Source organism: Macrosteles quadrilineatus, unplaced genomic scaffold, assembly GCF_028750875.1.
Source record: "Macrosteles quadrilineatus isolate MER2022 unplaced genomic scaffold, UCM_ALF_1.0 Scaffold_3__2_contigs__length_128488019, whole genome shotgun sequence".
Lineage (NCBI taxonomy): Eukaryota > Metazoa > Arthropoda > Insecta > Hemiptera > Cicadellidae > Macrosteles > Macrosteles quadrilineatus.
In genome coordinates this window covers 62,281,558-62,297,831 of record NW_026542596.1, presented here as the reverse complement: position 1 = coordinate 62,297,831, position 16,274 = coordinate 62,281,558, and the positions used below count along the sequence as shown (strand labels likewise).

General features: G+C 32.5%; 1 protein-coding gene across 4 annotated transcripts in view; it reads left to right on the top strand.

The window, feature by feature from the left end:
- Positions 1-16,274, top strand: part of LOC128988634 (atypical protein kinase C) — a 216,970-nt gene that overhangs the window by 16,921 nt on the left and 183,775 nt on the right. The window contains exon 1 of one of the 4 annotated variants that reach the window (XM_054410111.1): positions 2,348-2,401. The exons of the other annotated variants lie outside the window; for them this stretch is intronic. Coding sequence (XP_054266086.1) covers positions 2,362-2,401 — 40 coding nt within the window. The 5' untranslated portion in view covers positions 2,348-2,361. Of the gene's footprint in view, positions 1-2,347; positions 2,402-16,274 lie in introns of those variants that run through there. 4 annotated transcript variants of the gene reach the window in all.

Sequence of the window (16,274 nt, the reverse complement as noted above, 5' to 3'; positions counted from 1 at the left end):
TGAGTAAGCCCTATTCATATTTGGAAGGAATTAAAGAATTTTGTCAGCTGTTTCAAGTACACAAGTTACCAACAGGGTACAGCACTATTAATTTTTTGCATTTATGACAACAGCTAATTTGAACCAACTAGCAACATAAAGCTGTGATATACAATGAGACATTTACTTTCTTTTATTGTTTAGGTGCAGTGGTGGATCATTATGGCTATGGTTGATGTGCTATATTAATAGCATACCGTAAATTAAAACAAAAGAACAAAATTTTCTTAAACCGTGTACTCTCTCATTGCAAACGCAAAGCCAAGTATAACTGCAATACCAGTAAGCATTTTATAATCATACGCCAACCCCGTACGAAGTACGGGTACTCTGCTAGTATGTAATATTTACAAAGGTAACAATAAGAACTGTCAACTAAGTATTTGCTAATAGCTGACTATTTAGAATAGAGTAATAACAAGATTATAAGAGACTAGCTGTACCCGCGGGCTTTGCCCCGTTTGACTTCATAAGTGAGCTCGTTCGCATGGCTCAACCACGTCCTGGTTGAAGTTCGTTCGCTACGCTCACTCACCTTTAGGTTCGAGCTCGTTCGCTGCGCTCACTTGCCTTCGGGTTAGCTCGTTCGCTACGCTAACTCACCTCCAGGTTAAAGTTCGTTCGCTACGCTCACTCACCTTTTGGTTGCAAATTAAGCTGTTGTCATAAATTTAAAAAAAATAATAGTGCTGCACCCTGTTGGTAATCCTTGTAACTTTAATGCTATTGCACATCATAGAACAGAACCAACTTGTTTAATTGAAACAGCTGTTAAGATTCATTAATTCCATTTAAATATGAGTACTCATAAGGTTAACATGGGAAACTCCAGAGCCACTGGGGCGGAGCCCGAGAGTCCGATCAGAATAAAAACAACTTAGTTTTCCTATTTAATGCCTAAAGAATCAGTGTACCAAATTTCAGCCTCCTAGGTAAATGGGAAGTGGGAGAATTAGTGATGAGTGAGTGAGTGAGTGAGTCAGTCAGTGAGGGCTTTGCCTTTTATATATATAGATTCTTTGGTCAGTGCCCCAGATTCTGAACATTACAGTGCTACGACGAATACTAGAAAAATGCCGGTATGGATATTAAACCTAAACAAATGATGTTTTTGGCCCGAAAGTAAACAAAACCCCTATACTAATAGCATTAATTAACATATGGTATTGTTTACTTTCGGGCCAAAAACGTAATTTGTTTATGTTTATGATCCATACTGGGTCTTTTCTAGTATTCGTGAGTGCTACTGGGATAGTTATGGTACTGTATAAATTGGTTTTTGGCTTCTACTGACAGCCATTTGGACACAAACAATTTCCTAGAGACCAATATTGAATATCTACCTTCTATACCGGTTGACATCTTCATTGCTAATTGACATTTGGGTATGCTGACATACAGATGTTCAAACATAAAGAGAAGAACTATCAACTTTCCCTATAGGCTAATTAATTCAAATTTCCGCACCATAAGCTTAAATTTATATAGATTGTATTTATGATGAGTCTTGACTATACCGGTACGTAAATATTTAAGATAAGTTATATAGTTAAAAATTACACATTTACTGAAAACGCAAATACTGTACGGTAAGAAGAAAAACTAAATTTATAGTAGGCCTATGATTGTAAAAATATGTAGTACCGGTACCAAAGATCAATATTTTTTTAACAACTTTACAATGTGAAAATTTTAGGGACAGTTTGAAACCAGCTGTTAGTTCAACTAAATTATACAAACAAACTTAAAATTATACTGTCAACTGCTAGACTTTTTAACATGAATAAAACATTATTTCTAAACAAAACTGAAACCCCAAATTAAAATTATGGCTTTGACATTACCTTCCTTTCAAAATTATATATTTACCTATTTCAACACAAAAATCATGAAAATCCTTCATGTGGTTGATTCAGAATTTTGGAATAAAAAACCTCCCATGTTTTATTTAACATTATAAGATAACTACAGTAAATCAAATATTCTAGTTTTTTAAGACTCTTTATGATCAAAATTTAAAAGAGACGTTTTATATTAATTAGCGTAACATTTAAAAATGTTGTAGGTAGCACAGTTAGTACCAATGACATTTGTAGCTGAAACAAAACAGCTGTTTTCATACATAAGGAGCTTTTTGCTTGCAAGATATAACAGTTTTTACAACTAAGGCTGCTGGTGTAAAGATTGACTATGCAAGCCGTGCACCAGCTGTTCAGTAAGATGTCATAGAACACAACTGGACCTTTGTAACATGTGGGAGGCTGGTTGCTAGTCACTAGTCTCTGGTCGTTTAATTAATTTAGCAGACGACAGTGGTGCGTCATGTATGTGTGTGTGCTCATCGGATGCTGTTTGTACAAAGGTATATTAACTTGTCTTTTATGTTGTTGCTTACTTTTGTAATTTTTTTTTAATTGCAGAGACAAAGGTTTTATTTTGGTTTAAGGATACGATCTTGATTAAAGTTTATTTAGAATTATAGGAAGTACTATAAGTTATTTTAATTATGTATAACCGTCTATTACTCATAATTGGACGTTGTTATGCAAAAGGGAACCATCCCACAGGGGGTTAAAACTGAGATTTATGGACCCAAAGTAAACGCTTATTTCTAATTCTATTATTTATAATATCAGTTATACTTTATATTTAGGTAAAAGTAAAATGCTGTCAAATTAATTTGGCATAGTTTTTTTGTTTAAGTAACCGTCTGTTTTTAATTTTCAACGCAAAATGTGGGATGGTTCCTTTTTGTTTTAAAGTAAATTTGGGTAAAAAAGTAATCAAGTAGCTTGGTTCCTTTTTGTTTTAATAATAAATTGGGGTAAAAAGGTGATCAAGTAGCTTGGTAGCTTGGTTCTTTTTTGTAATAAATTTATTACGTATTTAAAACAGACAGTTCAACACTTTCTATAGCTTCTACGGCTTTTGAATGCTAAAAAAGTCTTTACTTAATCCTACTAATATTATAAATGAGAAAGTTTGGATGTATGGATGTATGTTTGTGACAAGTGAACGCTAAAAATACTGGTCGGATTGGGCTGAAATTTGGCATGATGATAGCTCACATTCCCGATTAACATATAGGCATATTCTTATTTCAAAAATCCTTTCGGGCTCCGCCCCAGTGGCTCTGGAGTTTCCCATGTTAATCTTATGAGAAATGGAATTATTGAATCTTAACAGCTGTTTCAATTAAACAAGTTAGTTGGTTCTGTTCTATGATGTTCAATAGCATTAAAGTTACAAGGATTACCAACAGGGTGCAGCACTATTATTTCTTTTACATTTTTATTACAACAGCTAATTTGCAACCAAAAGGTGAGTGAGCGTAGCGAACGAACTTCAACCTGGAGGCGAGTTAGCGTAGCGAACGAGCTAACCTGAAGGCAAGTGAGCGCAGCGAACGAGCTCCAACCTAAAGGTGAGCGAGCGTAGCGAACGAGCTCCAACCTTAAGGTGAGTGAGCGTAGCGAACAAACTTCAACCAGGACGTGATTGAGCCATGCGAATGAGATAATCTTGAAAATTAAGAAGTTAAACGGGGCAAAGCCCGCGGGTTACAGCTAGTACTATAATAGTTTTAAAAGTGTGTGTGTTGTTATTCATATGGGTTTGAAAACATATGGTGTTAGAATATTATTTGTTTTAGTTTTTGTTGGTAAACATGCTGGATCATGATTTATTGTAAAAGCTACCTAATAAAGTATTTGTCTTATTAAAACTATATTTTAATTTATTTTTAATTGACAATGACACTACATGGTGGCAGCGGGTTTTTTTATTGTTTTAGCTATACAGTACATAAAGATGAAAGGTTTTAGTGTTCCTTCCCCAGAACATTTTGATTTTAAGGGAGAAAACTGGTCTAAATGGAAAACCCGTTTCTTGCGCTTTCAAGCAGTATCCGGGCTCACCAATGAAGACGAACCGTATCAGGTATACACCTTACTATATATGATGGGCGAAAAGGCCGAAAGCATATTTGAATAATTTAATTTGAGATCTGAGGAAAGAAAAAGTATCAAAACAGTTTTAAAAAAATGTGATACATGTTTCGCTTCTTCTAAAAATGTAATCTATGAAAGATGAAACTCTAAAACATGTGTCACAGTATTGTGTGAAAGGTTGGCCAGAAAAATCTAAGATTCCAGAGGATGTATTGCCCTACTGGTATCATAGAGAAGATATAAGTGAGCAAAATGGTATACTTCTCTTTGGAAGTCGTATTATAATACCAAATTCTCTAAGAGCTAATGTACTAAACTAATGTACTATGTCATGAAGGACATCAAGGCATAACAAAATGTAGATCTTTTGCAAAATTGACTGCGTGGTGGTCTCGTCTTTCTAACTTCTTTATACTTTCATTCTTTATACTACTTCAAAGAACTAGTATAAAATTTCAAGATATGTGCAGAAAATCGCGCTACAAGAGCAGAGCCGCTGATATTAACCCCATATCCGGACAGACCTTGGCAAATAGTGGGTGCCGATTTGCTAAAGGGAAAAGGTCACTGGTATCTCTTAATCTCAGACTATTATTCCAGGTTTATGGAGATTTCTAGACTAAATGACTTAAAAATGGGCACTATTGTGACATATACAAAGTCCATCTTCGCACGTCATTGTGTACCTGAGACAGTGAGAGCAGACTGTGGTTCTCAATTTGACTGCTGTCAATTCAAACAACTTGGTCGTGATTATGGATTTAAATTGATTACATCAAGCCCAAAATTTCCACAAAGCAACGGCTTCATCGAAGCGCAAGTAAAAAACTTAAAGTACCACTTAGAAAAACGTGATGATCCCCACAAAATGCTACTTATGTTAAGAGCAACCCCTCAAGAAAATGGGAAAAGTCCAGCGGAATTACTTTTCGGGAGAAGGATCCGCACTTATGTTCCAATGTCTGATCAACTAAGACCCTATCTGGTAGATGCTGAAAAGTTGAGGGAAAAGGAAGAAGCAAGAATTGATCGTGAAAAGATTTATTTTGACAAAAGACATGACAGAATTGCCGTTTCTACCTGATGGAGCTCAAGTCCATATAAAGGACAGGAATCAAGAAGCAACTATATTAAACAAACACCATGCACCTTGATCCTATATAATTCAAACGCAAGATGGTTGTTTGCGGAGGAACAGAAGACCACTGCAAAGATTTAGCATTACTATGCCTTCTGATCACTCTCAACCAGCACTGCAGACCAGTCCTTCAGAACACCTGAGAAGATCAGAACCTTTCGATCATCCTGCAATGGCATCGCAGGCAAATCCTTTAGCGAATCCAAGAAGATCAACAAGACAATTCAAATCTACCCGGAGGTTAGATCTTTAAAGGGGAGATGTGTTGTTATTCATATGTGTTTGGAAACATATGGGGTTAGAATATTATTTGTTTTAGTTTTTGTTGGTAAACATGCTGGATCTTGATTTATTGTAAAAGCTACCTAATAAAGTATTTGTCTTATTAAAACTATATTTTAATTTAATTTACGATAACACTACAGTATGAAATAACTGTAGTATATTAATATTACAGGTACAATTGTTACTATAATCAATAGTTCATCATCTCTCATCTTCTGCAAATTCAAAATCTAGTTCACCGCCAATACCATCGATGTCATCCTCAATATTGGGATCGTAAAACAACTTTTTATAAAATTCATGGTGCATTTATGGTATAAGATGATACATTGATTTCAAATCTTTTAATTTTACAAAAAAAAAAAAATGACAAAAGGAACCAAGCACTTTTGGTTGTCATGAAGCTGATAATTCCTTATTTTTGCAAAAGGGAACCAAAAGTCTTTGGTTGCCATATAGCTAATAATGCCTTTATTTGCAAAAGAGAACCATGCTACATTATACCATCACTTTTGCTCCTATTTTAACTGTAATAGGAACCAAAAGGCTTGATTCTTTTTTGTAGAAAGCAAAAACCTATAAAGCTAAACAGATGTAATTTTAAATAATTATAAAAAAAGTTGTATCTATCTGTGGGTTGGTTCTTTTTTATAGAAAATAATGCTGTTGAGCTCTACAACCTGGTTGTCATATCAACAGATCCAAAAAATTGTGGGTTGGTTCCTTTTTGCATAACTACGTCCAATTATTTTATACAATATCTGATTAGTGATATAAGGTTTTAGCAACCTTAGAAAATTGTCATGCCGATTTTTGTGGAGAGAAATCTTTTTGTGAGACAACTCTCATTTCAAAAAGAGACAATTCTCATTTCAAAAAGACCTATATTTTATTCAGGTGGAACTCCTCATGGTATGCCATTATCACATAGGAAATTGTCTTTTGTGATTGGCTGGATTCAAACCATGCTTCCAAAACTGAAGTTTTACATTCAAAGTACTAAACCAGCGGTGTCCCATCTGTAAATTAAATACCCCCGCCGCAGCTAACCAGTACAATAAGCGAGATTCCATTTACCAGTATTGGATTTTAAATTAAATATACAGGGTGTTTTTTTTTAAACTTGCATCTTTATTTATGTAAAAACCGCAATAGATAGAAATATGCAGTTTGCGGGAATCATCCATTGACGTAGGTGGCACAATTTTTTTGAATTCAACGTTACATTCACATTCCCCCCTTTCCCCCCTGCCCCCAACTTATTTTTTTTAAATAGCAAGGTACCCCTTGTGACATATCAAATAAAAAAGCAGGAAAAAAGAAAATGTTTGATGAAAAAAATTGAAAATCGGCTCATGAATTTGTGAGATAATCCCCCCCCTTTTCCCTTACCCGTAACTTTTTTTTTAATAGCCCTTGTGACATATCAAATGAAAAAAAAATGTCACCAAACATTTTCTTTTTTCACGCTCTTTCATTTGATATGTCACAAGGGGTACCTTGCTTTAAAAAAAAATTAAGTTCCGGGGAGGGGGGGGGGGGAAATATCTTGCGAATTTATGAACCGATTTTCAATTTTTTTCATCAAACATTTTCTTTTTTTATGCTCTTTTATTTGATGTCATGAGGGGTACCTTGCTATTTAAAAAAAATAAGTTGGGAGCAGGGGGGAAAGGTGGGGATTGTGAATGTAACGTTGAATTCAAAAAAATTGGGCCCCCTACGTCAATAGATGATTCCCACAAACTGCATATTTCTATCTATTGCGGTTTTTACATAAATAAAGATGCAAGTTAAAAAAAAAAAAAAAAAAAAAACACACCCTGTATATAAATAACATTAGATTTAACAAGTATCTAGGTTTTCTGCTATAGAGAGGGTAATAAAGTGAGTTTTTTAGTAAAATATAAATAGCTTAGTATAAAATAAAAAAATGCCAAGTTTGATCAAAATATATCCATAAACAAGCAAACTACAACAGTTTACTTATCCTTATCCATAAGAATAACATGACAATTTTAAATTTACACTTTATTCAATTTTCTCTGCAGCCAAAATCACACAAAAACAGTCCAATATACTAAAATATTTGTTTCTTTTAGCTATTTGAAATGGGCATAAAGAGAAATTGGGATTTTTGTGTTTTGAGGGTCAGAAACGAGAAAAACCAATTTTTGCACCATAAAACCCCGTTCCCATGGTCCGATCATGCTAGTTAGCGAACTCATTCAAGTTTATCCCACCTTACACCATAAAACCAAATTTCATCAAAATCGGACAAAAATTACTTGAGTTAGTTCACGGACACAATATATAAAAATTTGAACGAATTGTGTTTTTGGCCTCTGAGGACTTTAAAATGAAAAAGTGAATTGGTCCTGGGCCTAGGTCTTACAGTGACACCCACGGTAATAGCTACTTCCCTATAGGGAAATTGCTAAAAGTTGGATCTTTAAACTATAATGCTCACAGTGGTATTTTACTTATACAATCTGAGGTTGAGATAGAGCTGCTAGATCAAGTCTGCTTCAATGGATGTAGTACTGTAATAGTCCTCTTGAGTAATTTAGGCTTCCTCATTATGGCATCTCTCACAGTCACATGAGGTTTATGCTGATGAATGAGATTTCATGCTGCAACTTATACTTTTACAAATAAAAAATCGTGGCTGTAAAATAATAAAACTGTGTCAATAATTACTTGGAAACTTGGTTCTTTAATGAGGTGAATCTCCTAAATTTTCATTCTACTACCTTATGTATAACATAATTTTAACTTATTTCACTAATTGTGTTCCAGAATTAATTAAAAAATTCTTTTTGAAGCCAAAAATTCTACAAATCATACAATTATTCGGTTTTGGACAATTCTGTAGAGTTCCGTTTGAAGAGGTTACTTGACCATCTATGTATAAGTATATTTCACCAACCATATTTTTAAAATAAAAAATTATTTAACTAAAATTTATTCAACAAGATATCGGTAAAACTCCTATTTGTCTATCTTCAGCCTTACACCTTTTGAAGATCTACACTGTAAAATATATTGTAAAAATGGAAAAAAATCCTGAATAACTTAAAATTAGTTCAATTGTTTATAAATGACATCTTGTGTTTCATAGTAAATAATGTATTTGTATAAGTTTTAGCAATGTGTTTAGGATAGTAACATAATATGACGGGTTTACTCTTTTATGGTTTTTTCTTTTTTTATATAAAACTTGACAGTTTTTGCTTGTTTCAGTTTTTTGGCTTGATGTGCAAGTTAACTCCTTTTAGACTATTTCCTATTTCTCATTAGTCTATACTAGTGTCCCTGTTGCTCGAATTCGAGCAATTACTAAGTATTACAGGCGTTATTTTCAAACAAATAACAGTCATAATTTCTGAAGACTTTAAGAGATTCGACTCAAAGATTATGGAAATACTCAAGACTGTACAGTACATAACAGATCAATATAATCAAAATTTCTTGTAAATATCTTATCATTTGTCAAAAGTTGACCTTGTTTTTTAGTGTTAATAGCCTACTCATAGCCGCATCGCATTAGGTTATCCATAATAACGATTATAAATTAAAATACCCCCGCCGCAGCAAACCTGCAGACTTAGCGAATTTCCATTTGCCTGATTGGATTTAAACTAAAATGTCTCCTTAAAAATATCTCATTTATTCCCTATTTAAACAGAATTCGTTTAATGAGTACTTAGGTTTGCTGCAACAGGGAGGGTAAAAAAGTTTTTTTTTATGTAAATGTTAAAAGGTACTGTGGTTTAGTAAGAAATTAATGTATTTTCCAAATTTGATCAAAATATGTTCATAAACAAGCAAACTACAATAGTTGACTTATTCTCCATAAGAATAACATGGGCATTTTAAAATTACAATTTTTTTGAATTTTCTCCGTAACAATTAGGCGCATAATAACGCTACAATATACTAAATTATTTGTTTTTTTTTAAGCTCTACAAAATGGTTTAGAAAGAAATTGTGAAATTTTGTGTTTTTAGGGTCAAAAATGGGAAAAACCTATTTTTACCCCATAAAACCTCCCATAAACCCCCGTTCCCATAGTCCGATCATGCTGGTTCGCGAAATCATTCAAGTTTATCCCGACTTACACCTTCAAACCAAATTTTATCAAAATCAGACAAAAATTACTCAAGTTATCGTGCGGATGGACACACACACACACACACATATATATATATATATATATAGATATATAAAAATTTGAACGAATGGTGTTTTTGGCCTCTGGGGACATCAAAATGAAAAAGTAAATCGGTCCCGGGCTTAGGTCTTACCATGAGACCTACGGTAATAGCTACTTCCCTATAGGGAAATTCGCTAAAAAACAATATTTCTATTTCTTCTCCTTGGTGGTGTTATATAACTTTCCTATGTTTCCATAGTTTGCAAATCGGCTCTTTCAATGGTTACTAAGAAATGGAGCACAGTGTTAATTCAGTTTTCTTTTTAGTATATCAAATTATCCAAGCTCTCTCGTTTTTTTCCATTGTAATATTTAAGCCAACCCAAATTCAAATAGTAAATATTTCATTTAAACCAAGTCAGCAAATGTTTGTAGCAAAATGTTAAATTAGCAAACTCATTGCCCATTTACAATTAACATATGTTCTTCTTCTCACTTTTAGTTTCTGACAATAGCTGGAGTTTCATAACAATTGTTGTTTACCATGTTGATCTTATGGAGAAATACGAAACTTAAAAGGGCCCCAGGGTCTCACCTCTAATTATTTCCCTAAAATGAAAGTTTCCTGCACAACTTCACGTTATGCTCTTTCCAATGACACCAAAAACATGTCAATCGGTTCAGTAGTTTGAGAGGAGTAACTGTCACAAAAACCCTGCTGGTTATGTATTAAATAAGTTCAGATTTTCCATGAAGAGTTGGGATTTTGTAGAAATTACGATTCTTGTGTTCATAAGATGAGGGGAAATCATAAAAGAAATATGATGAACTAAATCAATTAAAAATCTTGAAAGGTTTTAATGGAAAATAATTCATTGATAACATTTGTCAAGATGCTCGACTTCACGAGCTTGTAATATTGGATCAACAAATCAGTAATCTACATTTCTAACAATCAAACTCGCAATGTTTACCCTCAGTCAGTCAAGCTGTAATTGCAGAACCCTGACTTGCACGCACACCCACCCATTCTGCCCATTCTACTATTAGTGTTTCTCAGAGGTAATACATTCAAGCAGCTGCTTTGTGGTATATCCACCCTTAACTATATCCACTTGTTAACTAAATTTTTTACTATCCAACTCAAACTTGCTTGATAAAATTATTAATTTCTAGCTTGACAAATAACTTGGGAAAAACATCAACTTGCAAGTCAGCAAATTACAGGTTGAAGGCGAGCTCTATAGCAACTCGACTAGAGAGACAAATTTATCGACTTGGTTTTGGATAGGGATTTTGAAAGTTAAAAAACTGTTCTTCTATTTACCATTTCAATTTAACTATAAAATACCCCCTCCGCAGCAAACCTGCAGATTAAGTGAATTTCCATTTACCTAATTGGATTTTAACTAACATACCTCCTTAAAATGTCATATTTATTCCTTAACATTAGGTTAACGAGTACTTAGGTTTGCTGCTACGAGGAAAGTAATAAAGGGTTTTTATAGTTAAATGTTAATAGTATAGCATGAAATTAATACATTTTCCATATTTGATCATGTTCAACAAGTAAACTACAACAGTTTGCTTTTTTCCATAATAATAACATGGGAATTTTAAATTTACAGGATTTATGAATTTTTTCCTACCCCATTAAGCACATGACAACACCTCCATGTACTAAATTATTTGTTTTATTTTAAGCTCTACATGGTGTTTTAGAACGAAGCAAAATTTTGAAAATGTTTTTATTGTCAAAAATGGGAAAAACTCATTTTTACCCCATAAAACCCCCCATAAACCTTCGTTCCCATGGTCTGGTAACGCTGGTTAGAAAACTCGTTTGAATAATTGTAGGTTTAAACCCAATACCAAAATTTCATCAAAATCAGATTATTTTTGCTCGAGTTATCGTGCTAATGAAAATATATATAAATATATGATTTTAATTTAGGTGTTCAGAAAAATAATACTCTAATATAGTAAAAATAATATACTGATTTAATATATATTTATATATATATATATATATATATATATATATGAATCTGAACGGATGGTTTTTTTGGCCTCTTATGACTTCCAAACAAAAAAAGTAAATCAGTCCCGGGTCCTGATCTTACCGTGAGCCCAACGATAATAGCTTATTCCCTGTATGAAAAATTTGCTAATAAGGTGCCCGCCTATCTGTTTGTCTTTCTGCTTTTCCATCACCAAAAAAATTACTGGCCAGCTAAAATTTTAAATTAAAATAATTTACGTACAAAAAAAATTCTATAGGGCTATTCCTGTTTCTATATCAACCTAAGATCCTCCCTCAGAGCTGCATCAAAGTTCCAAGGCAGTGCTTTGGGAAGTAAACATTGTAAAAAAATAATACAAATACTTCAATGTTTACAGTTTTTTTGCGCGTATCTACACCAGTGGCATTTTTGTAAATTTCAAACACTTTTACGGGAAAGCGGTCCAAACCCATTTTAAGTTTGGATCATACAGTTGCTTTTATTACATCTTTAACTTGCATTAAAATCAAACTGTACCTTTGATTGAACAAATATAGAATATTTTGTTAGAAAATTGATATCTCCATTTTAATATCAACCAAAAGGGCTCTGCTCTCTGGGCTCTCAAATAACTGAGGCAGATATTGATTTTACTGCATAGAAATAGAATACAAATTCCAAAGTTTAAAACGTCTTTATTTACCTTAAATATTTTTTTCCAATTTTACACTATCAGGCAGATAATTTTAAATATTCAAATTAAAAATCTTGTAAACATACTGCCCTTATTTATTCTGCGTAGATTCCGTCAATTAAATAACTAATTAAACTGGAGTGATCCCTAGTTGTATGTGACATAACTATGATAAATTAGCTTTTTGTTTTAAAAAGTTATAAATCTTGAATCCAGGAAAGATGTTGATAAAACAAGTAACAGTCTCATATATAATTATTAAGATGGATGTGACATGTATGAAGCTCTTCACTCATTATATTATCCTAAAAAATCTTACTCCAAAAGAACAGAAACATATTTTTTGGTTTTCCTACTAAATTTAAAATCTTTTTTATATTCTTTTCTATTGTGATATTTAAATTGAGAACCGAAAAGTCTTAGCCTACATAACTAAATACTGTATATTCTCTCTCTATTGGAGTATGCACACATTTGACATTACTGTAGGCCTACATAGTAAACGAAAAACATGTTTCTGCCTGATTTTCGATTTAGTTTGTTACTGTTTATTTTATTTTACACTATATCACATTGTTAATTTAATTTTTTGTTATCACAGTTTATAATAAATTGCATAGGTACTAAACACATTTCACTTAACGGCTTCATCAATTTTGAACACACATAATTATTTAATGGTTTCTTTAATTATTAACACAGCATTATTAATTTATAGTTTATTAATGTTTTACCACTTAAATGGGATTTTTTAAATAATAGCAAGAGGTATTTTTACAATGATAATGTTTTGTTAACATGGACAGTAAGTAACTCAGTTACTCCTAACAATGTTTGCCAGAGGGAAGCGGTCGCGGCAGACAAATTTTCGCCGCGAACGGACATATTTTGCCAACTTTCCCATGTTTTGCCAACTTTTCCGCAGTGTGGCGTGTTTGTACATTCAAAACTCGTGTTGGAATTATTTTAAGTTGGATGATACAGTGGGACTGAATTTTAGTGAGCTATTTTGCAGATTTGGTCAAGTTAGAATATTTACTTATATTGTGTTTTTAAATAGTAATTTTGAAGTTATTATTAAACAGTTTGCTACTTTTATAAGATCTCTACTCAGCTATTGTATGAGTTTGGTCAGCTTAGATAAAGTTGATTTTTTTAAAAATAAAAAGCTACAGTATTTCGATCCATATTTTTGTGTGCGACATACTACCTACTATGTTTGGCGTCCCCATCTCAACGATTGATTGATTGATTGATTGATTGATTGATTGATACCTTGTTATTCTACATTACCTGACTAAATGCATGCTATAAAATTAGTCAACAAATGAAAACTTACTCTGGAATAATTCTGTGTTAGCGGACAGTTACAGTGATTTCTTATATTGCCAAAGTAATGAGCACTAAAGCAAAAAGTAAACCAGCAAACAATGATTAGATATAAATAAAAACGGTTTTGTTTCATTGTTTTGAACAAAAACACTAAAGACAGTTTGGTCACTATGAAAACCTTTTATATTTGATGTCAAGGAAAGAAAAAGTTTGTAGTTATTAATCAACAAAATTTAATTGTACATTTTTTTTATTTCGTTCTCGGACAAATTTAATGTCTCCCATCATTAGGATTTGGAAGGGATGTAGGGGATATTGGATGTAACTGCCATCGGCCAACGTTTTAACAATTTATTTTTAATATCATAAAAATACTCAATAGGGTACTGGATTGACTTGACACATTGAAATTTAAGCTACACTGTTATTTGATTTAAGTAAAACTTACTGTATCTTCATGAGTGTTTGTGAAGTGAAAAAAGATCAAATTTAAATAAAATAGTTTAAAATATAATAGACTCCTATGGGAAGTTTAAATATCAATATAAAACATTTTCTCTTAAGTTAAAACTGTTAGCCTATATTTTTAAGCGTTAGAGCTAATCCAGTGGATGTAAATACCCTCATTTGCGCTAAAAGCTCTTAAAAGGAAAAGCAATTTAGTTTGTTTAGCAGACTAAAAATAAAATAACAAAGTTTACTCAAATCAATTAAGCAGTTTTTGAAAATTCCCCATTCGTAATTGTATGATTTATGTTATATATCCAATCATTGCATAATATAGAATTCCTCTTTATCTGCCGTTTAAATTAATTTCATTACACTTTTTTACATAAACCTATAGAGCTTAAATTAGATTTTCATTTGATACAAAAATGACCCAATATCAATCCATAGGATCACAATAAATTGAAGCACAATTTAATTAAAAGCGGATAAGCGTGGGCAAGGGATATGGACAATTAACTTTCCCTCACTTAATAACCTGCATTTCTGTTAAGCTAGAAATTATATGACTGCAATTCTTAACGTATAGTTAGATATAATAATTTAAATTTTTAACCATACTAATTTAATTATCCTTTATAATTGTGCATTATTTTTAAATTTGGTTAAATGCTTGTGTAGAATCATTATTATTTAAAATTCAAATGTGGGCATAAAAGTCATAGTACTGTATAACTATTTTTAGTATTTTTTTCTAATAATAGGTATATTATTAGTGTACATGTTGCTCGAATTAGAAAAATACGGAAGTATTACAAGTGTTATTTTTAAAGGAATAACAGTTATGTTTCCGATGACTTTAAAAGAGCCGACTCAAAGAGTTTGGAAGTACTCACGATGTACAATAACATTTCGATATCATGAACATTTCTTGTAAATATCTTATAATTATAATTTTTCTAAAGCTGATTTTTTTTAGTGTTTTCTACAAATGTTTCCCACTCATAGCCACATTAGGTTGCCCATAATAACGATTATAAATTCCAAAAAACACTGTTCCTATTTCTTCTACTTAATTGTGTTCTATGACTTCCCTATGTTTCCATAGTTTGCAAATCAGCTCTTTCAATGATTACTCAAGAAATGCAGAACATTGTTAATTCAGTTTTCTTTTAGGTACATCAAATTGTCCAGGCTTTCTCGCTTTTTCCATTGTAATATTTAAGCCAACCCAAATTTAAATAGTAAATATTTCATTTCAACCAAGTCAGTTAATGTTTGCAACTAAAATATGAACATCAATTAAATTATCTAGCTGCTAATAATGTAAACAAATATGTTCTTCATAAGGATAACACGAAAACTTTAAAAGCCACTGGGGCAGATCCCAAGAGACTTAAAAAATGTAATGTCAGTTTGCAAATCTACACACCAACTAATTTTGATATATAATAATGTGGGATTAAATCTAAAAAAAAGCCTTATTGTTCACAAAGTTTCATCAGTATGTTTTGTCTATGGAGATAGATTGGATAGATAAGGTATTATAAAACCATTAGGCGTAAAAAACCTCTCTATGCTAATAACCCAAGTTTGTGTAATACTTTAACTTACATTACCATTGTACAAAGATAGCCATAATAAATAAACTATAATAGGTTATCTTCATAGTTTAGCTTATCTACACAAAATTTTCCAAACTTTGGTTTGAAGTTATTTTATCTGATTGTCAAATTAGGGCTACTTAAAAATTTTAAATCCTAATTTCATTTTTTAACTCTTGTAAGAATTACCTTACTATTGACGAAAGGAGCTAAACTAGGGTGGTCTGCCGTTACACTTTAGACGCATAAATGAGCGAAGCATTATTTAAAGATTGTCAATTGCTAAAGCAGCTAACAACCTACAATATGTTCCCTTTCAACAGTGTTCCGGTTGGCCACACTAGTCTCTGAACGTGATCCCTTTGACGAGACTGCGCAATCATAGGCACCGATGTTTCTTCAACTTGGTCTTCTTCGATTTCATCAGGACTTTCTTGGTTTTCACGTACACACGGTACTCTCATGTGAACAAAATCATTGACTGGTAGTTGGTGTAGCGCTTCATCACTAATGGTTATGTCAAAATAGAATGGCTTATTTGCCTTCAGCCGCATTTGAACGACAACGCGAACAAATCGGTGATTGGTTTGAAGCTGTTAGTTGTTGGCGATGACAGTTAGTGCAAG